This window comes from Sebastes fasciatus, chromosome 5 (genome assembly GCF_043250625.1).
Source record: "Sebastes fasciatus isolate fSebFas1 chromosome 5, fSebFas1.pri, whole genome shotgun sequence".
Lineage (NCBI taxonomy): Eukaryota > Metazoa > Chordata > Actinopteri > Perciformes > Sebastidae > Sebastes > Sebastes fasciatus.
The window spans coordinates 1,763,410-1,785,914 of NC_133799.1; the positions used below are offsets into that span (position 1 = coordinate 1,763,410).

Below are 22,505 nucleotides of genomic sequence, written 5' to 3' on the forward strand. Positions count from 1 at the left end.
TAGTCTTCAGTCGTCTCTGCATGTCTCTCTCTGAGCTGGAGACAGTTTAGTGTTTAACATGACAGACCTTCTATTAAAGATTAGAAACAGCGTAGCAGAGAAGAAGAAGAAGAAGACAGTTACTCAAGAAGACTTAGTGAAGTTCGGTTTAACAGGTAACTTTAACTTTAATTAATGAATAAAGTTATTCATGAATTAAAGTGTTCATTCCGTCAGATGACGTCAGCTAGCTACAGATGTGTTACTGTGATTAAACTAGCTCAACAGTTGACTCTGTTTTGTGCTTTCAGACTCAGAGTTTAGATGGTTTACTCAACCTAATACAGTTATATATAACAGCTATATATGTATAAGTATACCATACCAGTATCCCTCAGATATCCTGCTGTACAAATATGTAAACACCAAAATGCATGTTATCAAGAAGAGCTCGTTTTATTTATCATCACATTTAATTCATGAGGTCTAATTATCTCTATCTTTTCATATGTTTATATATATTTTCTTTTCTTCTGTACTGTTTTTTGTGTTTATTTCATTGTTTTTATTGGAGTGTTTTCCACTGTTTGGTTAGGCTTTTTATGCACATTTTGTGTACTTCTTGTTGTTGTTTAACCTTTGTTGTATTTTTAAGATTATGTTAGTTTAGATCTTTCTTCCTTTTTTTGTTATTGTTTTCTTCTCTTGTTTTTTTTTGTGCAGTTTTATATATGTGCAAATAAATAAATAAATACAAATCAATTAGTAGATGTTTCATCTTATCTCCTCACAGGGATCCAGTTGAGATATTCCCAATATATGTTTAATCTTATTGTCTCCTCCTCACAGTGATCCAGCTGAGACCTTACCAGTATTCCCAGTATTCCCAGTAGATGTTTCATCTTGTTGTCTCCTCACAGTGATCCAGCTCAGACCGTACCAGTTGGATGGAGTTCAGTGGTTGACTCAGTGCCTGAAGAACCAGCAGGGATGCATTTTAGGAGACGAGATGGGTTTGGGAAAAACCTGTCAGGTATGAGATCCTTCAGTCCTCTTTATAACTAATAATGACTGACTTTTTTTCAACACATCTGAATAACAATATTTTCTTTCTGATTTTGAACATTTATTAAAACAAGTTCCTTGACAATAACTTTACATACATAAATAATAAAAAAAATAAGTTCCAGTACGAAGACATAAGCAAACAAGCGAGCAAAACTTTATATATGTTGCACATTTCATTCCAGGTGGAAGCACAATGTGCTGCACAATGCGTGTGCAACCACAAACAAACACTTTTATTATTATTTTTTTTAATTTAACTGTTATTTAACCATCGAAGTCTCACTGAGATTAGAAAATCTCTTTTTCAAGAGACAGCAGCAATGGGCTGTTTCAAACAAGATACACACAAACATTTAAAATACATAAAACAAGTATACAACATACACGTAAATTGTTAAAAACACTATATGGATAGTGTAAAGATAAAACATTAGACATAAGTAAACACAATTAAAACAGACACATAAATAATAGAGTAGGAATCAAAATTTTAATAATTAAGATCATCAATCAACCAATAAGAATTAATAAGACAAGTGAATTAAAACCATTAAAAATAAGAATAACATTTAATCAAATCAAATAATAATTAAAGCCATTAAAAAAGTAAAAATTAAATCAAATCAAATAGTGGTTAAAACCAACCGTTGACCATTAAAAATAAAATACATGAGTTAAAACCAATAAAAGAAGTAAAAATAAAATACAAATATTTATTTATTTTATAATTTTGTATTATTTTGTATTGTTTGTGAAGCACTTTGTAAACCTGTTTTGAAAGGTTCTAAATTAAAATAAATAAATATAAATATTATTATTTGTTTATTATTACTACATCACCTTAGGCTTTAAGAAATTGTGATAATTATGATGTACATGTTTTACTATAATAATGACACAGGCACTGTTGTTAACTGCGTTGTATATTATATTATTGTAATATTATTATTGTAATCTTAATTTGTCCCCTCAGACGATCTCTCTGCTGGTCTACATGTCCGGAGCTCTCGGAAAGAAAGGTCCGTTCTTGGTGCTGAGCCCGCTGTCGGTCATGGAGAACTGGAGGAAGGAGCTGGAATGGTATATAAATTATATTTAAATGAATAGTCCACTCATAACACCGTCCATCACAGACTGTAAACTACAAATATAAACTAGTGTTGTTCTTGTTTGCAGCTTCGCTCCGTCTCTGACTGTTCTGTGTTACAACGGAGACAAAGAGAGACGAGCTGAGCTTCAGAGGGAGACAGACACTCAGGACTTTAACGTTCTGCTCACTACGTACGAGGTCTGTGGCTGTTTTATGAGAACAACATGACTTAAAGCTTCATCTGTGTTGAAACTGACATGTTCTTAAATCTTTCTTTAACAGCTGTGTCTCAAAGATACTTCGTTCTTGAGACGGTGAGTGTGTTCTTAATTACAAAGATATCATCAGAAACTTTGATTGGATCTTTTGGCACATATAGTTAGATCGGATTAGATTTTATTTCAAACATGTATAATAAACAAAACAAGAATACCCAGTAAACATAGCCAGCAAACCCTCAATAAACAACATAATTAAGTATTTCATGTTCGAAAAGAAGTCACATGATTTGACGTTTTGGAGTCAACCACATCTTTAAATTTTAGCAATTAAATAAAGAGTGGGTTTGTTGGTTCTCTATAAGCGGCTTTGTTTTTATATTTATTTATTTATTTATATGTATTTCCCACACTTCCACATATGGGACTTTAAAGGAACTTTTACTTCATATAATATTGCAATTGAGTTTGATATTTTAGCTCTGATATGATTTATATGTGGTTTTCAGCATAATTTATTGAAAAAAATAAATAAATAAAAAAAATGTTAATTTAAAGATTACTTAAAGAAACTTGAAAACTTAAAAACTTAAAACTTAAACTTTATTTTTATTGTCATGGAATTTGACCTCTACATTTAACCCATCTTAATTCTATTATATTCTTAGTTACATGTGTTATTAGGGATATCACCAGTGAAGAACATGTTAATTGAACCAAGCAATGCATTGACATATAAATTATTTAATATACACACACAGCAGCCGTCTAATATGTTATCTGTGCACTAGACATTTGGTGTGTGTCTTAGGAAATACTGCAGTAGGATTTATATATTTGCATAATAAATATTAAAAGTGGTTTAATTCCCTGTGAACTCCCTGTGCTCCTCAGGTGGAAGTGGAAGGTGCTGGTGGTGGACGAAGCTCACAGACTGAAGAACCAGAATTCACTCTTGCACAAGGCCTTGACACAGGTCGGTACTGAGCTGCACCTGGTTCAGGCTGTCAGGTACCTGTTTTCCTCATCTTCACCACCAGCAGCTCTAACTTGGTTCATCTCTTGTGTAGTTCTCAGTTGGTTTCAGAGTCCTGCTGACGGGGACCCCCATTCAGAACAACCTGGAGGAGCTCTACTCCCTGCTGAGCTTCATTCAGCCCAGCGTCTTCACCGACGACGAGACGGACAGCTTCACCAACTCTTACTCCAACGTTCAAAACCAGCCTGCTCTCGGTATGAAGGACGTCAGTACTGTCTGTGTTACTAAAATCACAAATCCAAACATGCCTCCCATTAAAGGCAATATTTTAAAAGATGAGGTGTTGGAAAATACATCAGTTGGGATATATTTGATATACTGTACTTGTATAAAAGGTCTGTTAGCAAAAAAGTACACAAAGAAGAACCCTGGTAGTTGCTCATTGAATAAACAATGACTTACCCTCTTACTGTGTCTCTCATTCTGCCTCCAGCTGCTGAGCTGCAGAGCATCCTGGAGCCATTCCTGCTCCGTAGAGTCAAGTCAGAAGTGGCAGTCGATCTGCCGAAGAAGTCGGAGCTGTTGGTGTACCACGGCATGTCGGCCCTGCAGAAGAAATACTACAAAGCCATTCTGATGAAGGATCTGGGTGAGACTTCTGCACTGAGGTGTTTAGTCCGACTGATAAGCCGGTACTGGTATTGATATTTGAGAGCTTAAAAAAATATGTTACTCCGATAACGACGATGATCAGCTAATAGTATTTAAAAAAAAAAAAATCTTTATATGAATCCCTTACATTTGTAGAAGTGTAACAATGATACATACAGAGGCATTTTACAGTTGAAAAATCCACTTGTCACTCTAGTGGAAAAACCATGCAATGGTGCCCCTTTTTCTTAATTACCTCAAACCCGGTTTGGCGTGTCTGTACTGCAATTTGTTCTTATCAGCCGACATACAAGTACTAATATATCTGCAACAAGCTAATAATGGCCGATGTGTAGATTTATCAGTCTAACTCTACTATGGTGTGCAATCGTAAGACAGACACAAAAATACCACAAAGAGACGCAAAACGACCAGAACGAGACACAAAAAGACCAAAAAGGATGGCAAAACCACTAGAAAGGCAGGCTAAACAAGACGCAAAGCGACCGCGAAGAGACTTAAAACAACCACAAAGAAACACAAAACAGCCACAAAATGTCCAAAAAAGGATGCAAAACAACCACGAAGAGATGCAAAATGACTGTGGAGAGACAAAACATGATCACAAAGAGAGATAAAATGACTTAAGGGACACAAAATTACTAAAAAAGGAGGCAAAACAGGCTTAACGACCTCGGAGAAACACAAAAATTGGGTGCATAAATCATCACAGACTCAATCAATCATGGACTCACGTCTGATGAATCTGTGTTTTCAGAGGCTTTTGGAAACGAACAGGGAAACAAGAACCGGCTGCTGAACATCCTGATGAACCTGAGGAAGTGTGTAGACCACCCGTACCTGTTTGATGGTGAGATGTTCTCACTGATGAATGAATGTTGAACCAGACTGATTTCATAAGACATACTTTCAACAACATTGTTTCTTTGGGTAGGAGTGGAACCAGAGCCGTTTGAGATGGGGGAACATCTGGTTGAAGCCAGTGGGAAACTCTGCCTCCTGGACAGCATGCTGACTTACCTTCACAAGGGGTTAGTAGATCTTAACTGGTATTAAGCTCCACCTAGTGGCAGTTTAGGCTCAGCACACCACATGAACACAATATACTGATCAGCTGGAACAGTTAAATGCTCCATAATCAGTGTCTTACTTTATTTCATGTCTGTGGGTGAAGGGGCCATCGGATCCTGCTGTTCTCTCAGATGACGAGGATGTTGGACATACTTCAGGATTACATGGAGCACAGAGGTAACAATTCTAGATGTTTTAGTGACTTTACCACTCTTTTAGGTATTTATTTAATTTTTTATTTTATTTAATTTTAATTAATTTTAATTAATTTTATTCTAATTTAATTTAATTTAATTTAATTTAATTTAATTTCTTATTTTATATTTTATGTTTCTTTAATTTTCTCGCTAATGATAAAAAATTAACTGTATATTTTTTATACTGTATATATCTTTTCTGTTCAGGTTACAGCTACGAACGTCTTGACGGGTCCGTCCGAGGGGAAGAAAGAAATCTAGCAGTGAAGAACTTCAGCAGCAAAGATATCTTTGTGTTTCTGCTCAGCACTAAAGCAGGTGACTGGAACACCCTAAAAACTATGAACAGGAAGGTTAATAGTGTTCTTGTAATGTGTAGGATTAAACTGAACATCATCAGGTATCAGTAATGTTCATTTTGTGCTTTTTAATGTATCAGGGATGCAGAATATTGGAAAACTGATTTTTTTCTTTTAAGGGTTAAAGGTGCTGCAAGTGAAATTGCTTGTTGTAAACAACGCTGTGGCAGGTTTGTAGATAACGGAGTCATTAAGTGTGATAAGTCAACAGTGAGTGAGCTGCATCTCTTCAATCTGCAGCCGGTGTTCATAGAACAGATCTCAGAGATAAGAGCTGCGGCAGGATGACACGCTGCTGTTTTATATGCGCTGTGAGAAAGTGAGGAGACAAACATAATTTCCTGTCACAGCTCGTTACGTTTTGTGTGTCTTAATTCTTGAAGCTGTATGAGTAAATAAGTGTGTAAATAACACTGTTGTACGTGTTCACTGTTTTTCAGACGTTGTGTGCTTTGTTGTTTGCAGGGGGAGTCGGCCTGAACCTCACAGCTGCTGACACCGTCATCTTTATGGACAGCGACTTCAACCCTCAAAACGACCTGCAGGCTGCTGCACGCTGCCATCGGATCGGTCAGAACAGGTGACAATTATGAAAATGACTCCAAGCAGGACACATTGCAGTATTCCTCCTTGATGAGCTGTAATAAGAACTATTTGTTAAAGTCCCCATGAAGCGGAAGTTGGAGCGTCTCTGACTGCTGTACTGTGACGTGTCTCACTGTGAAACATAATATTTGAGCGGTGTACAGCTACAAGAGGGATTTAAATAATCCTTTGCATTTGATTGGGCAGCTAAAAAGTGGGCGGGCTCAGAGTTTAGCTCGATACGGAGCTACAGCGCATTAATTAGCGTAGGTTCACGTCAGAATTTAAAGATATTTATTTGTTTCTCAGGACTATCTGTCAGCTGTCAGTCATTTCTGAACAGCAGTTTTTTGCCCTGCCATTCAAATATCACACAGCATCAAGTCACCCTCAGCTCAGAATAAAGCCTCTGTTTGTCCTTTTGTTTGCAAAGTAAATGTTTATAACACTGTGACTGAGACAGCTGTCAGTCTGTTGGAGCAGTTCCACTAACGAGTTCATTGCACAAAATCTTTAATCTCAGTTTAAATAGTAAAAAACGGTATGAAGATCAAAGAATAATGATCTCTATCATGGCACTGATGGGACATAATAATAATAATAATATTGGAGATTATATGTTATTATTTCTGAGTGAGCAGGATGGTGGTGCAGCTGCAGAAAAAAAGTTCTTTGCAAAAATGAAATAAAACTTCTTTTAAGTTTAGTTGACAAGAAAAATATAAAATTACAAGCAAAAAATAGATGCAAAAATGCAATGAAATGCAATCTAAAATAAATTCATACATATTATATATATATATATATATATATATATATATATATAAGTGATCGAGTGGCCGCCTCTCTGTCATATTGTGGTAGGTCAGGTCGCTTGTTTTGGGCTTTTTTGGGGGGAGAGTTGCTTCTTGAGTCGGTTGAAAATCAATAAAGCTTCCCATGAATGAATCAGACCTCAGCCACATAGTTTTGGAAATGAAAACAGCGTTTTTACCCACAAAACACATCTCTTCCTGTGTCTCTCCATGTTGCTCTGTTAGCTACTTCGATCAAAGAACGTATATTGATTCGATCCACGATCTATTGGCAAGCTAGACGCCCAAAGTCTCATGTGATTGGATGAATCTTTGTAAACGCCCTGAGTGCAGGGTGAGTCATGAAACATTTGAAACCGTTCACAGGAAGAGAAAAAAACGGATTTAGATCAGATTTTGATGTAAAAATACTCTGATACTGTTTTTATTTACATATATTTGGCACATACAGTAACAAGAGGTAAATGAACAACTAACTGAAAAGGCGTATGCCACGATTTTATGCATAAATGTGATATTACTCATCAGGGAGAAACTACTACTCAGCCTGTTGTGTAATAACCCTGATGATGTAATTAGGGCCTGTTGTGTAATAACCCTGATGATGTAATTAGGGCCTGTTGTGTAATAACCCTGATGATGTCATTAAGGTTAAATGTTCTCCAGTGATGTGGCATCGCCCTCCTACTGTATAACATCGTCAGACTCACGATGGACAGATTAAAAAAGAAAAAATACCAAAATCGAGGCAGCAGAACCAGAAATATCGACCTTTTTTATTCGACACGTTAGTCCTCCTCGTTAAAACCTACATTGCCCACAATGCAACTCGACCACTGACAGTTCAGTAGTAGATTCAGGAGTGTTTTGTTAGTAGCAGCTAATGTAGCCTCGAGCAGAGATGAGCGGCGGGCTACAGAAGTCTGGTAAACCCACTTCTTTCTGATTCTACACCCCACTGACGCTGAGTCAAGTGACATCACTGATGTGACATTTATCAGCCTTCACACAGGAGTCACTAAAGTCTCTTCACAACTTGTTTCACACATGCAGTAGTGCTTGCCAACACCCGTGAACAAGCTTTGATGTGGAGAATCACTGGAGTTTCCCCTAAAGACAGAAAACCTGCGTTATGAAGTCGGGGGCACGCAGGCTGAAAGATAAGAGCATTCAACAGGCAGAGAAGCTCTAATGGAAGATGAGCTGCATTGTTGTTATTTTCACGTGTTTTTGTGTCTAAAGCCCGGTTCACATGGGACCAGTATTACCAGGCTCTGGTATGGAGGACGGAACCTGCTAAAAAAAATAAATGAATAAATAAATAAATGACTCGATAAATACATAAATGTCATTAATTGTAGCAAAAATAATATTAAAAATAAATGTAACATTAATTAATTGACAAAATGTGACATAAATTGATATTTCTTTTTTTATTTATTTCTCTTTGTACGAATTCCCTTATGTATTTACTCATCCGTTTAATTTTCCCTTTTATTTATTTATGTATTTATTCTTATGAATGTTTAAATTTATTTATTTATTTTAGCATTTATTTTTTATTTATTTTTGCACTTGATTATTATTATTGTGTGATGAGACAGAAATGCATAAAGAAATTTATAAAGAAAAGAATTTAGAAATAAATAAGTTTGGGAAAAATAAAAATGGGGTGAAATGCAAAGGGAAAATTGTGCATAGATAAATGTATTAATAATACATACATTTAAAAATATTACAAAATAAATGAAAAACCATAAAAACATGGAAAAAATAGGGTCCAGGTTGAAAAATACAAATTGCCTTTTAATGGTAGTGCAATACTAAGTTGCTGGAGAACCCCTTTAATCTGTGATTGACTCATTACAGGCCGGTGAAAGTGATCCGTCTTCTGGCGAGAGACACTGTGGAGGAAATGATGTACTCTCGTGCTGTATCCAAGCTGCAGCTCACCAACACGGTTATCGAAGAAGGACGCTTCTCTTTGCTGGACCAAGCTCAGTCAGCTGCTGCAGGCCTGCAGGTCTGAAATCTCACACAACAGTAACACCAAACCTTCACCTGTATTCATGGAATCGTGTCCTCTTTTATGCAAAAGCCCCCCAGTTGTCTTTGTTTGTAGTCATGTTTCCTCCCTCGTCCTGTTTCCTGCAGCTCAGTGAGATCTTGAAGTTCGGCGTAGATAAGCTTTTGTCGTCGGAGGAGAGCTCGGTACAGGATGTGAAACTGGAGAAGATCCTCGGTCCGTCGCGTGACGGTCAGTGGGTGGATGAAGACTTGACCTCGCTCAGAGAGGAAGAAGAGGAGGAGGAGGATGAAGAGGAAGAGAATGGCTCTGAATCTGACAGGCAGAGTACGTTTTATCTTTTAAATCACTCGTGTGCAGAACATTCAGAGTATTTAACCTGGTTTGAGGTCAACACACGTGACTCTAGGTTATAAAACCTCTGTTGTTGTTGAACAGGTTGTTCTGGCATTTAAACATCTCACTTTTACTTTTGGTTGTCAGCCTGCAAACACAACCACACATGAAACATGCACCACAGATTTCCTCTGTTCGGGTTCACATTCACTTCTCCATGTGATGAATAATAACACTCTCCATCATGCTGTCTCGTCCTTCAGACCACATGTACTACTTTGAGGGGAAGGACTACAGTAAGGACCCGAGCTCTGAGGACCAGAAGAGCTTTGACCGTCTCTTGGAGGACCAGCTGGCTGAGATCCAGAGAGCTGTAGGAGACGGACGAGCTCTGAGACACAAAGCTGGAGTAAGATCCTGTCTCCTTCACTCACAACAACTGATGGGAACAGGTTTTTTTTAGACACCTAAAAAAATCTATATCAGTCTCCTCACGTCTCCTTTGTCTTGGCCAAAAAGTTGCACTCGAACACACCGCAAAGATGACAGCCGACGGCCAGTTAGCACGTACGTTCTGCGTCTGCGTGGGAGGAAATAGCTCTCCACACCAGCAGGCGATGGTAGTCTGTATTCATAAATCAAAAAGGGAAACCAGAAGAGCGAGGACGGAGGATATACAAGCTGTTGTTATGATACGTACATGAAACAAAGCAGCGTCTGCCGACCATTTTCGCACCACTCTCACTCACCACTTAGCTTCATTCCAGATGTTCAGTCTTCTGTGTGTGTCCTCTTGACTTTACTCGTCAGCTCGCTTTCCTCTCTTCCGTTTCTCTTCTCGTGTACTGATTTGTCTAAGCTGAACAGCCAATCAGTGATTTCTCTCACCGACGAGCTCAAGATGCTGAATCGGCCGAAGAACCTCCGTCATGGGTAGGGATGCACCGATACCGATACCAGTATCGGGTATCGGGTCCGATACTGTGCTCATGTACTCGTACTCGCAAAGTGGCACCGATACCACTTTACGGCAGCTTGACGTTGACCTCTCGTCACCATCTTTTGGGTCCTATCGCACACGCTCCACCTCCCTGACGGTGCGGGCGAGACGGGCCGGTGGTGCGCCCAACCCTGCTGGGCTGTGATCCAACCTCAGCCGGCGCGCGCCGGCCCTCACTTTCATTGCGCCACAGGGTTTGGACTCCTTGGTCCTTGTTTCAAGACGGGTCGGGTGGGTTACAGACATCGCCTCAGCCCCCTGGCGCCTTTTACGTGGGCCGAGAGTTTTTCTCAATGGAGTCTGGTGGCTTTGAAGAGAGCATAGATAACGGCTTCAGTTCCCCGTCAGAAAGGGCTGTCTGACGGCCATCTACTGTAGGTGATACACCGACTATTGATAAGGACGTCATACAACCCCACTTCAAAACATCACAACTATCCCCTTAAAGGACTTCATCTCTCTATCAGCCGTCATACTTTGTTGAACTTAACCAACAGTTGCCTCACCGGGAGGGAATGAGCTAAATAGAACTTTGTGTGGAGGATTATCTCTCAGTTTCCGTCACCAAACCAGACTCTAGTTGTGGCACCAGCTCTTGGAAACAGCCTTTATTTAGGGCATGCTGGTTGATGTAAAACCACGGAAAAGGTCACTTTCCTGCCAGCCGTTTGGTTCTCACACGTTGGTGCACTGTTTCGTTCTAATGTGTTCATATTTCACTGACTTGTTACGGTTAGTTATTGGTCGTATTATGAACATATATTGTGCCCACATTTAATATTAGGTTGCAAACAAAGAACTTCAGCGATGGACATTTTACTAAAATGTGTTTCAATCAAGTTAAAATCATTATACAATGAACAATAAAACATAAAATGGACTTCAATTTCACTTAAATCAGATAACAAATGAAGTCTTTTCTCTTCAGGGAGATGATTAAACCTGCCTGTTTCTGTAGCTAACGGTAATGTACCTGAACTTAACTTAACCTTTTGGTTAAATTCTGCTGGTTCTATACTTCGTCGGTATGCTCAGTTGAAGTTTCACTGAGTTTTTGTCAGATGACTGTTGGTCTCAGTTGAGTCATTCATGGTTTCCCAGTCGCGCTGAGGAGCGCAGAGTTTAATGTATTTTACAGGATCTGGATCGTGCAAACGGTTTATTTTTGTCGACATTTTAAAGAATGAAATATCACAATTTTAAGCTTTTTTCTTCTTTGAAGTGTTTGACACACTTGATTCATTTAAGGACCGTTGGAGATTTGAAAATCTGAAAATAGTTTCTGTCTGAAAACATGCCTTTCAGATCTGCAGGCAGGTTATGGTGTTCAGAGGGTTGACTGTGTCCAACAGTGTGATTTTGTTCCCAGGTTTCACTGTCGGTGGCTCTTGGGATACCAACGAGGAAGAGGAAACCTTCGACTGAGGCCGAGCTGGAGCTGAGGCGCCAGAGACGGGAGGAGGCTTCAGCCAAGAGAGCCAAACTGCAGGAGGACGTGAAGAAGAAGCAACAAGAGCAGAAATACAAGAAAAAGTAAATCAATTCATGTATTTTCTTCTCATTGACTTCACTCACAGAGCTCTGACACTTAACACAAACCGTTTTCTCATCGTGCAGGATGGCGTGGTGGGAGTCGAGCGGCTACAGATCACGGTGTCTGCCGTCTGCGGACAGTGAAGGAGAAGAAGAAGAAGAAGAAGAGGAGGATGACGGCAGCGTGTGCTCCACAGACTCTGACAGCACGGCCATCAACTATGTTCTGGGTGATGTTACTCATCCTCACGCCGCTCGGGGAGACGCCATCATCGTCCACTGTATTGGTATGTTTCATACCAATACAGTGGACCAATACTGTTACGCTTAGTATGATGAAGAGAAATCCAGCAACACTTCTGCTACACTATTTTTATTTTTATTTATTTATTTTCACATATATATGTATTATGTGTTATAAATCTTTAATTAAAGTCAGATGTTTTTTTTAATAATGTAGATGTTGATTGTAGTGATGGAAGTCGGTTGTTCCATATGGAGGAAGGAGCCTGCCAAAATCAAAAATAAATTAATAAATAAATAAATGACTCGATAAATAAATAAATAAATATCATTAAATGTAGCAAGAATAATATTAAAAATAAATGTAGCCATTAATTTATTAATAAAATGTGACATAAATTGATATTTCTGTCTGGAAAAGAAAGAAAGAAATTTGGGGAAATAAATAATTGGTGGAATGCAAAGGGAAAATCATGCAGAAATAAATAAATAAATACATACATGTAAAAATAAATATATACATAAATTTTAAAATAAATAAAACAAAATAAGTGCAAAAAAATAAATAAATTAATGTTTATTAATTAATTTTATCAATGAGAATAAATATATAAATAATTAAAAGGAAAATTAAACAGAAGAGTAAATAAATAGGGAAATTAAAGATAAGTAAATAAAGAAGCAAATTAAAACAAAAATATCAATTTATGTCACATTTTATCAATTAATTAATGGCGACATTTATTTTTAATATTATATTTGCTACATTATTTATTTATTTATTTATTATTATTTATTTATTCATTTATTTTTGGCAGGTTCTGTCCTCCATAGTTCCAAAGAGTTGGTCCTCCGTATTTCAATGAATATTGATTAAGAGAACCATACGGAAGATAAAAGTCCTTGAGAGTGTCTTGTGGAATAAGAGTGAATGTTTTGAGGAAGACTTAAAAAAGTCATGAGTTAGGTGTACATGTTTATACATGAATACACAAGTCTGGTATGTGTTCACATTAAACATTGGTAGTTTATTTTCTGAAGCTGATGAATTGCATCTTTTAGCAAAACTGATCACTCTCAAAAAAGTCTTTTGGATTAGATAAATCTTATTGCGATAAGTGGGACATGTGGTGTCTCAAGCAGTATTATAATACATAATATGAGGATGAATTAATCTGTAATAAAAAGTAAAAAATACAGGAATGATTAATCAATGAACAAGATACCAACTGACTTCATGACATGGTATTTCCATATTGATTTATTTCAATGTTGTCTGTGAATATTTTAGTTTTTTCTTTTGTATATTTTTGTTACAAAATATCATAAAGTTAGATCTCTTTTTTTATATATGTTGAAATGATCATTTGAAGCAACAAGACGTGTTGTTATCAGTATGTGTTGTGTTTCTGATGAAGTGATGATGTGTGTGCAGATGACTCTGGTCGGTGGGGCCGGGGCGGCTTGTTTACGGCTCTGGAGGTTCGATCAGATGAACCGCGGAAGAAGTATGAGTTGGCTGGCAAGATGAACGGTGAGATTAACCACGATTACTAACAACACGAAGACTCGCGCCATTAAACATCCTTATCTGCAACGTCTGGTTGACATTAATGAAAATGAATTACACATTTAAAGTGTGAACAAAATGTTTATTTCAGATTTGGACGTTGGAAATGTGCTGCTCTTCCCCATCGACGACAAACAGTCCAGACTAGACGGCCAGGATCAGGTAGGATCTGTTTAACCCTTTAAAACAATGCTCGGATGTCGTCAGAGGACGTCTGTCAAAAAAACTGCCATAAAATTACATATTATTATTATTTTCCACTTCCAGTCCTGATCATAACTACCAAATATTCATTCATCCACAGAATTTTAACCCTTTAAATGTTTGCTTACATGATGCCACTGTTTTTTTTTATGAAGGAAAACACAAACATTGAATTATTTTCTGTATAATAAATGCATTTTTATTTTTTGTGCAGTGTCGGATTTAAATAAATAAATAAATAAACTCCCACTTCTTACCTTAGAGGACAAAAATGTCCCCTCCTAAAACTTCTATTAAAATATAATATATTAATATTATTTTCCACTTTTAACCAACATCAGTCCTGATCATAACTACCAAATATTAGGGCTGTCAAAGTAAACTTGATAATAACGCGTTAACGCAAATTTGTTTTAACGTCACTAATTTCTTTAACGCATTAACACAACTTGTGATTTATTAGGCTGTAGCGGCTCAGTTTTAAAGCCAGAGTGAAGATACTGGTATCATATGAAACTATAAAACCTGATGAATCCATCGGTACCAACCATGTCATACTAGCTGGTCATGAAGGAGGTTAAATAACGCTCCAAACTTACGCTAAATGTTGGAGAGGAAAAACTGGCATATCCATTTCCAAAGGGGTCCCTTGACCTCTGACCTCCAGATCAGTGAATGTAAATGGGTTCTATGGGTACCCACGAGTCTCCCCTTTACAGACATGCCCACTTTATGATAATCACATGCAGTTTGGGGCAAGTCATAGTCAAGTCAGCACACTGACACACTGACAGCTGTTGTTGCCTGTTGGGCTGCAGTTTGACATGTTATGATTGGAGCTGATTTTTCGGATATTTTTCTGACTTTGTTTCTGACATTTTATTTTTCTACTTTTTTTGGACATTTGTTGGACATTTTTCTGACTTTTTTTTCGGACAGTTGTCTGTGTTTAGTGGATATTTGTCGTACTTTTTTCAGACATATTTCAGACATTTTTTCAGACTTTTTAAAAACTTTTTATGTTGATATTTTTCAGACATTTGTCCGACTTTTTTTCCAGACTTTTTTTGGAAATTTTTTTCAGACATGCTAAATCTTTATGCTAAATGCAGTACCTGTGAGGGTTTCTGGACAATATCTGTCATTGTTTTGTGTTGTTAATTGATTTACAATAATAAATATATGGACTTGGACTTGGACTTATATAGCGCTTTTCTAGTCTTCCGACCACTCAAAGCGCTTTACACTACATGTCAGTATTCACCCATTCACACACTGATGGCAGAGGCTACTAAGGTGCCAACTTTGCCCATCAGGATTTAATCTAAATACTCATTCACACACCGATGGCTATGCCTCCGGGAGCAATTTGGGGTTAAGTGTCTTGCTCAAGGACACATCGACATGTGACCCGGAGCAGCCGGGGATCGAACCACCGACCTTCCGATTGGTGGACAACCTGCTCTACCCTCTGAGCCACAGCCGCCCTCGCGGCATACATTTGCATAAAGCAGCATATTTGCCCACTCCCATGTTGATAAGAATTCTTATTAAATACTTGACAAATCTCCCTTTAAGGTTCATTTAGAACAGATACAAAAATGTGTGATTAATTTGCAATTAATCACAGTGATCAGAGATAAATAAAAACCCACACTGCTGCACAAAAAAAACCTCTAATCTCTTCTGCCTGGAAATGCACGCTTGTTCCCTGAAATGTGCTTCTTTGCAGTCGTAGTGAAAGACAGCGAGACACTCTGGGTTTTGGGTTTTAGGTGTGGCGACAGAATTGTGAAGATGTGGCAACAGATTAACAATTAATATGCCTGAAGCTGTTTCGATCTCCTTCCTGTCACCTCAGCTGGCCCTGATCGTGGCACAGCAACGAGACAAAGCCAACAACCTGTCTGGGATCATGCTGACGGCTTTGGACGCGGGTCTGAAGAAGATTTACGCCGCAGCCAGAAGAAACAAGGGTACGGTCGATCACTCAGTGTGACACAAAGTGTACCATCTTTTTCATGTAGTGTCTTAGTAGTGAAGTCATGCGTGTTAATACGAGCAGCTCACCTGCCAATAACAGATAATTACTGAGAGGACTGACGGAAAGGAGGGGCACCATGAAAGCAGCGTCTCATCGTCAGACTTGACTGACGAGATATGCAGGACATGCTGAGTGTGTTATCATGGTGCGTGTGTGTGTCTTCTCAAACAATGACTGGAGGGGAACAGTGCATGAGAGGAATGTGATTTCCCTCTGGTTATTCTGCACAAACACCTGGAGCTCAAATACTTCTGTCTTTAGTCAAAGTTAAAAAACACGAAAATGAGAAATATGCCATTATTATATGTCTAGGACTTTTATTATGAAAGGTAAGAACAGGTGTGCATCTGGTCTGCGCTGCCTTTGTCAAAGTTGAAAGGAGTAATAAAGTTTGCCGTCTCGGTTCAGACTACAGAGCCTCCGTGCTGTTGTCTCATAAATATAGACGCAACTCAACCCGTTCAGCACAACGTGATTGGTCGATACCTTTCTTTATTCACGGTGGGAAAGCTCGTTCCGAAAAAAAGGGGTGAGAAAAAATTTTTACTCACATATGTATCACAATTTCTTTTTTATGATTTTGAAATTGATATTTTAATGCCAGAATGGATATATTTGCTTCATCTGAGTCTATGTGGAGGTAGAAGGAAGTTACTGTTTTATTGTGGTAGTCTGAGTAACGTGACGTCATATCCGTTCCGTATCCGTCAACCGAAACAAACCTCAGAGAGTCTAAAACGTTGGAGGGTCAGCGTGGATACGACCTGCACCCTCACATGTTAAATCCAGCGTGGTAAACACTACACATCCAGTAAAGGATGGAAACACTTTGGGTTTCACACATTGACAGGAAAAGCAGAGTTAGACAGAGCAGAGCTAAAGCTGCATGCTAACTCTGTCACGGACAGGAAACGTTCTCGTATCGCGGTAACGTGGCAGTGGAGCCGGCCGTCGCTCTCGTCTCCGTGGTCAAATGGGCCGACGCTACGACTGTAGAGCACCCAGATACTGACATTTGTGTTCTCTGCATTGAAACGGCCCCGATGGAGCTGACCATGGATGGATAAAGAGAACGGAGCTGACGGGAGAGCTAGAGACCACCTTGGAGAAGTTAGAGGAAGTAGACACGTGGGACTACGTCCGCTTTTCAAAATAAAGATGTTAACAAAGGGAACTGTAGATACTAAATACATCTATGGAAATCAGATTGATGGATTATATTCACCAGAAGTATAAAACATTACATGTCCCTTATGAATTAAAAAGAAAACACCACTAATCTGTGAGGGAAATGTCTTTATTCTTTGATTTCTGGGTTGCTGGATAATAAATAACTCCTGACAATGACTGATATATTTGACTTCAGGACATCTCTGAATACATACATGCTGAAAATCAAACATTTTTACTGGATTAATTCAGATATTTTCCAAAGTAGAAGTCCCTAGAAGTGCATGATTCAACTTTTTCCCTTCATGGTCTAGTGTTAAAAAAAGTTAACAAAATCACAATACTTATCGAATCCGCACCGAAGTATCGTGATAGTATTGAATCAGGAGATTAGGTGTACCGTGACATCCCTAGTAAACATATGAAATGCAGGAGGTTGCCGTTAACAGTCAATGCTAGCCTTCACTGAATTATCTTTGTGTTTTTCCCCCCAAAGCATCGGTGCATCTTCCTCGCATCGGCCACTCCACCAGAGGCTTCAACTGGTACGGCACAGAGAGGCTCATCAGGAAGCACCTGGCCTCCAGAGGCATCCCCACATTCATGTATCTTTCAACAGATCAAATCTATAAAGTGATATTTCTTAGAAATCTGACTGACAGGTTTGAGTCATTTTTCTCTTAACCTGACTCACAGATACTATCACAGCAGAGCAGCAAAGAGCACACCTCAGACATCCACCTCTGCAGCGTCAACATCCTCCCCCGAACCACAAGCAGAAACCCCTGGCCCCTCGGCTCCTCTCCGGACCCCCCCCAGCCCATCGTCTCCTCTCGGGAGCTCCCCCGGCCCCGCAGAGCTCCCCGATTTCATGAGTGGAGTCCGGGTGTTCTTCTACAACCTGCCTGCATCAGAGAGGAAGACGCTGGCCCGCTACCTCGTCACATATCCTTTCACACTGGACCTCTTCATCACAGTATTCATGGTATGAAGTTTATAAAGATATGATTACACTATGATGTCAAAATGTCACCGCTCCTTAGCTGCAGTGCACGTATGATGGAGACGAAGAGGAGATCATGAGTCCGGAGGTCACCCACATCGTTGCAGAGGTGGAGAACAGCATCCACTCACAGGTTAGTAGCTAGTTATCTGACCTCTGATTTACACCAGTCTTTTTGTAGAAGGAAATGAAAGAGATAGTTCAGGTGTTTCTCAGTGGGGTTGTATGAGGTACTTCTCCATATAGTTAGTGTGTTACCACAGTAGATGGAGCAACGTACTGCTGTGGACGGAGGCAGCAACTAAACACATTTTAGACACCTAAAATAATCAATATCAGTTTAAGTGTACGCTATAATTAGAATATGTTCACCTCTTCACCTCGCTGTCAGACAGCCTTTTCTGGCGGGGAACTGAAGCCGTTATCTACGCTCTCTTCAAAGCTGTCAAACTTAAATCAAACAGCCACTGATGCACCATGGGTAATGTGGTTTACGCAGGCAAAAGAGTCCATTGTTCATGCAGAATGTGTGTGTTTCTGATGATTTGTTTATCACAAAAAGGCACGCAGTCAAATGAAGCACAAAGAAAACATGGATGTCTGGTAAAAAACCATAAGCCCACCGAAGTGCATGCTGGTCCTACCTGCCTATATAACTGCAGGTGCCCACAGTGTTTCCCAATACGTAAACAAAAGAAAACAAAATACGAATTTACGCAACAAATAAATATAATAAACAAGAAAATAATTAAACTAAATAACCAGCAAATGAAAACACAAGTCTAAATAAAGTAAACATCTAGAATAATAAATCAAACAATACTACTTATTATTAGTAAAACAACTAAATGCTAACAAATATATACAACATATAAAAGCCACCAGACTCCATTCACAAAAACAGTATTTTTACCTCTCAGAACACAGCTGGTCTACTGCTACCGCCATCGGCTAGCTTGTTTCTGTTATTGTGTGACTTTGGTGGGGTTTTTTTAGATTATTTTTTCGTCTTTTTGCCTTTATTTGTTAGACTTTATTTGATAAACAAAAGTCTAAACAATGTCTGAAGAAGGTAAAAAAATAAATAAAAAAAGTCTACAAAATGCCTGAAAAAATGTTTGAAAAAAAAAGTTTTAAAAATGTTTGAAAAAAAAAGTTTTAAAAATGTTGGAAAACAAAAGTCTAAACAATGTCTGAAAAAGGTAAAATAAATATAAAAAGGTCTGAAAATTGTCTGAAAAAAATGTTGGAAAACAAAAGTCTAAACAATTTGATAGTCTTGAGAGGGACGACATGGGTCGGATTCAAACCCGATCCTCTGCGGTAAGAACTCAGCCTTGGTACATGGGGCGCCTGCTCTACCTGAGGCCTGTACTACGAAGTGAGTTCAACATACCCAGGGTATCTTCTCGTTATCTGGTTTAACTAACCCTAACAACCGAGACTACGCTAAGTGGTCCAACGACGCTGGTTATCAACTCGGTAAATCGACCCAGAGTTTCTCAGTCTGATTATGAGAGTGTTCACATGAACGGGGCGGTGTTTGCAGCATCTGATCAATTACAGACATGGACAAGACTACAGACTACAGACAGACAGGCAGAGCGGCACATTTTACAAAGGAAGAGTAAACTATATTAGACAAATATGAAGAAGTTAAACACTTAATCCAGACTAAAAGTAACACAGTTGAAGCTGCCAAATGCAGGAAGGACAGCTGGTAAAAGAAAAAACTCCCGGTGTGTGTGTGCGTAAATTAACAGACTTATTAATTTAACGGAACTCAAAAGTCAGATATAGGCGTCTAGATATAAATACCTTTAAGAAATATAACGGATGGATCGGTTACACCTCATTATGCCCATTATTAAATAAGAGGCGTGTGTGATTATTTCAACCTTTCAGCTGTGTCCCGTCTCTGGCGTTGTGAAACAGACTCAAGAGGAAGTTAAAAAATAAGTATGAAAATATAATTCAAAGCGGTAAACACCCACAGCATAAATCCAGCTGTCCTTCCTGCATCTGTCAATTTAATCTGTGTTGTTTTTAGTCTGGATTATGACTGTAGCTTCTTCATATTGTGTAACATTATCATACGATCCGCACACTCATTTCTGATTGGTCAGTAGGCGGTGCTTTTATACGAGTTGATCTCTCATCTGGAACATAACCTGCATAACCAGCAGGTTAGGTGTTCAGCATCAGTTACCATGGTGATCTGCCCCGGTAAGAAGTGATCCACCGTGTAGGGTTAACCCTGAAGTTACCTCGCTAACGCCAAATCCTGCTGCGTAGTACAGGCCTCAGGTGAGCTACCGGGGTGCAGCGTGACTTTGGTGTTTTAAAGGTTTAGTTTGGATTCACTAATGTCACACAATAACACAAACAAACTAACCGATGGATGAAGCGGTAGACCAGCGACTCTCCTGTGTTCTGAGAGGTAAAAATCACTGTTTTTGTGAATGGAGTCTGGTGGTTTAAATGGAGCAAAGATAACGGCTTCAGTTCCCCGTCAGAAAGGTCTGTCTGACAGCGAGGTAAAGAGCTGAAAATATTCTAAATATAGCGTACACTTGAACTGATATATATATATATATAAATATATATTTTTTAGGTGTGTAAAATGTGTTTTGCTGCTGCCCCTGTCCACACTTCAAAAAACCTGAACTATCCTTTTAAGACTTAAAGATTTACACGCTGCCAAAAACTTTCAAGACCTTTATCCAAAATCAGTATTTATTTATTTATTTATTTATTTTATTTTTTTAATTTTATTTTTTTTAATTTTATTTATTATTTTTTAATTTTTTAATTTTTATTTATTTTTAAAAAAAAATATTTATTTATTTTATTTTATTTTATTTTATTGTTATTTTCTTTAATCTAAAAGTCTGCTCTGTGTGAACCAGGAGCTCCAGGATCTGGTGCGTCAGTACTCCCAGGCGGTCCCGGTGCAGAAGGACTGGCTCGAGTCCTGCTTCTCCAAACAAAGAAGAGTCAACACGGCTCCGTTCCTACATCCGCTCAGATAACACTGTTTGAGATATTTAAATATATATATCTCTCTTTTTAAACTCTCCTTTTGTGTCCAGCTTCAATGAACTTTAGTCGGCTTGCTTGAAAAATATATTACATGACAAATCATATCAAAATATTATGCAATCATTGATATACAAGTGAAATGAGGAGTCAATAAACAAACACTTCTCTCTGCTGCTGTGTGGGAGGATGATACACAGATAGATAGATAACAACATGAGAATGAAAACACAGCAGCGAAGCCACCAGAACTGCTACGGAGAGCTGTCACTATAATAGAGTATGTGATAATGGAGGTAATGCAAATGTAAGGTAAACAAAGAGAAATTAAAGAGTAAAAACAGTGCAAGAATAAAATATTACTAGGGATAATATAAAATACAAATTTAAGATAACTATAATTAAAGTCCCGCAAAAGTTATTACAAGTAAAAACAGTACAAAGTGATGATACTTTCGTAACATCAACAACAAGGATACATACATTTAATATAACATTACAATCACCAAAGATGATATATAATAATAATATATATATATATATATAATAATTATAATATATATATAATTATTATATATAATATTTGTATATATAATTATTATATATATATAATTAATTATAAATTAACTCCATATTTAATTTTAGGATTGACTGGTTCATTAAAGAATGCTTCGTCAGTCTAACCTTATTAAATCATCTCTGATTTGATGGTTATAATTTGTAATTAATTTGTATTCACTGTAGGGATGTCGATCAATTAAAATATTTAATCATGATTAATCTCACAAATTTCAGGTAGGTTCTGTTTAACCCTTTAAAACTGCCATAAAATTATATATTAATATTATTTTCCACTTTCACTGAGTTAAATCTTTTAACCGACATCAGTCCTGATCATAACTACCAAATATTCATTCATTTTCAGAATTGTAACCCTTTTAAATGTTTGTTTACGTGATGCCACTGTTGTTTTTTTATGAAGAAAAACACACATTGAATTATTTTCTGTATAATAAATGCTCAGCAAACAGTCTGGGATGATCAGTCGATGATCGGCGACAACATTGATTTTGATGCATTTTTATTTTTGTGCAGCGTCAGATTAAAAACAAACAACTCCCACTTGTTACCTTAGAGAACCAAAAATCCCCTTCTTAAAACTGTTATAAAAATGCTATTTATTAAAGCATCAGTAGGCAGATTGGAGCAAATATGATTTTAAAAAAAAAAGTTATTTTTATAAAACGGTCACTATATTGTGACAGTAGTACATGAAACAGGTAACCTGAAAAAAATCATGTTCC

General features: G+C 37.9%; 1 protein-coding gene across 1 annotated transcript; it reads left to right on the plus strand.

Moving 5' to 3' along the window:
* The first annotated feature begins 6 nt into the window (after positions 1-6).
* Positions 7-22,265, plus strand: chd1l (chromodomain helicase DNA binding protein 1-like). Its single transcript, XM_074636794.1, has 25 exons — positions 7-155; positions 900-1,012; positions 2,021-2,127; positions 2,224-2,335; positions 2,420-2,451; positions 3,250-3,331; positions 3,426-3,588; positions 3,828-3,983; positions 4,764-4,856; positions 4,941-5,037; positions 5,181-5,254; positions 5,482-5,592; positions 6,099-6,213; positions 8,903-9,056; positions 9,188-9,386; positions 9,659-9,804; positions 11,765-11,928; positions 12,013-12,215; positions 13,607-13,705; positions 13,833-13,903; positions 15,807-15,921; positions 17,656-17,764; positions 17,856-18,099; positions 18,209-18,295; positions 21,072-22,265. The coding sequence occupies exons 1-25, from the start codon at positions 59-61 to the stop codon at positions 21,192-21,194; spliced, it is 3,066 nt and encodes a 1,021-aa protein (XP_074492895.1). The 5' UTR covers positions 7-58; the 3' UTR covers positions 21,195-22,265.
* The last annotated feature ends 240 nt before the right edge of the window (positions 22,266-22,505 follow it).

Coding starts and splice junctions, on each gene's coding strand:
- chd1l (XM_074636794.1), top strand. CDS start 59: ATGACAGACCTTCTATTAAAGATTAGAAACAGCGTAGCAGAGAAGAAG. Junction 5,255..5,481: donor GGATTACATGGAGCACAGAG/GTAACAATTCTA, acceptor TTTTCTGTTCAG/GTTACAGCTACGAACGTCTT. Junction 9,387..9,658: donor CTCTGAATCTGACAGGCAGA/GTACGTTTTATC, acceptor CTCGTCCTTCAG/ACCACATGTACTACTTTGAG.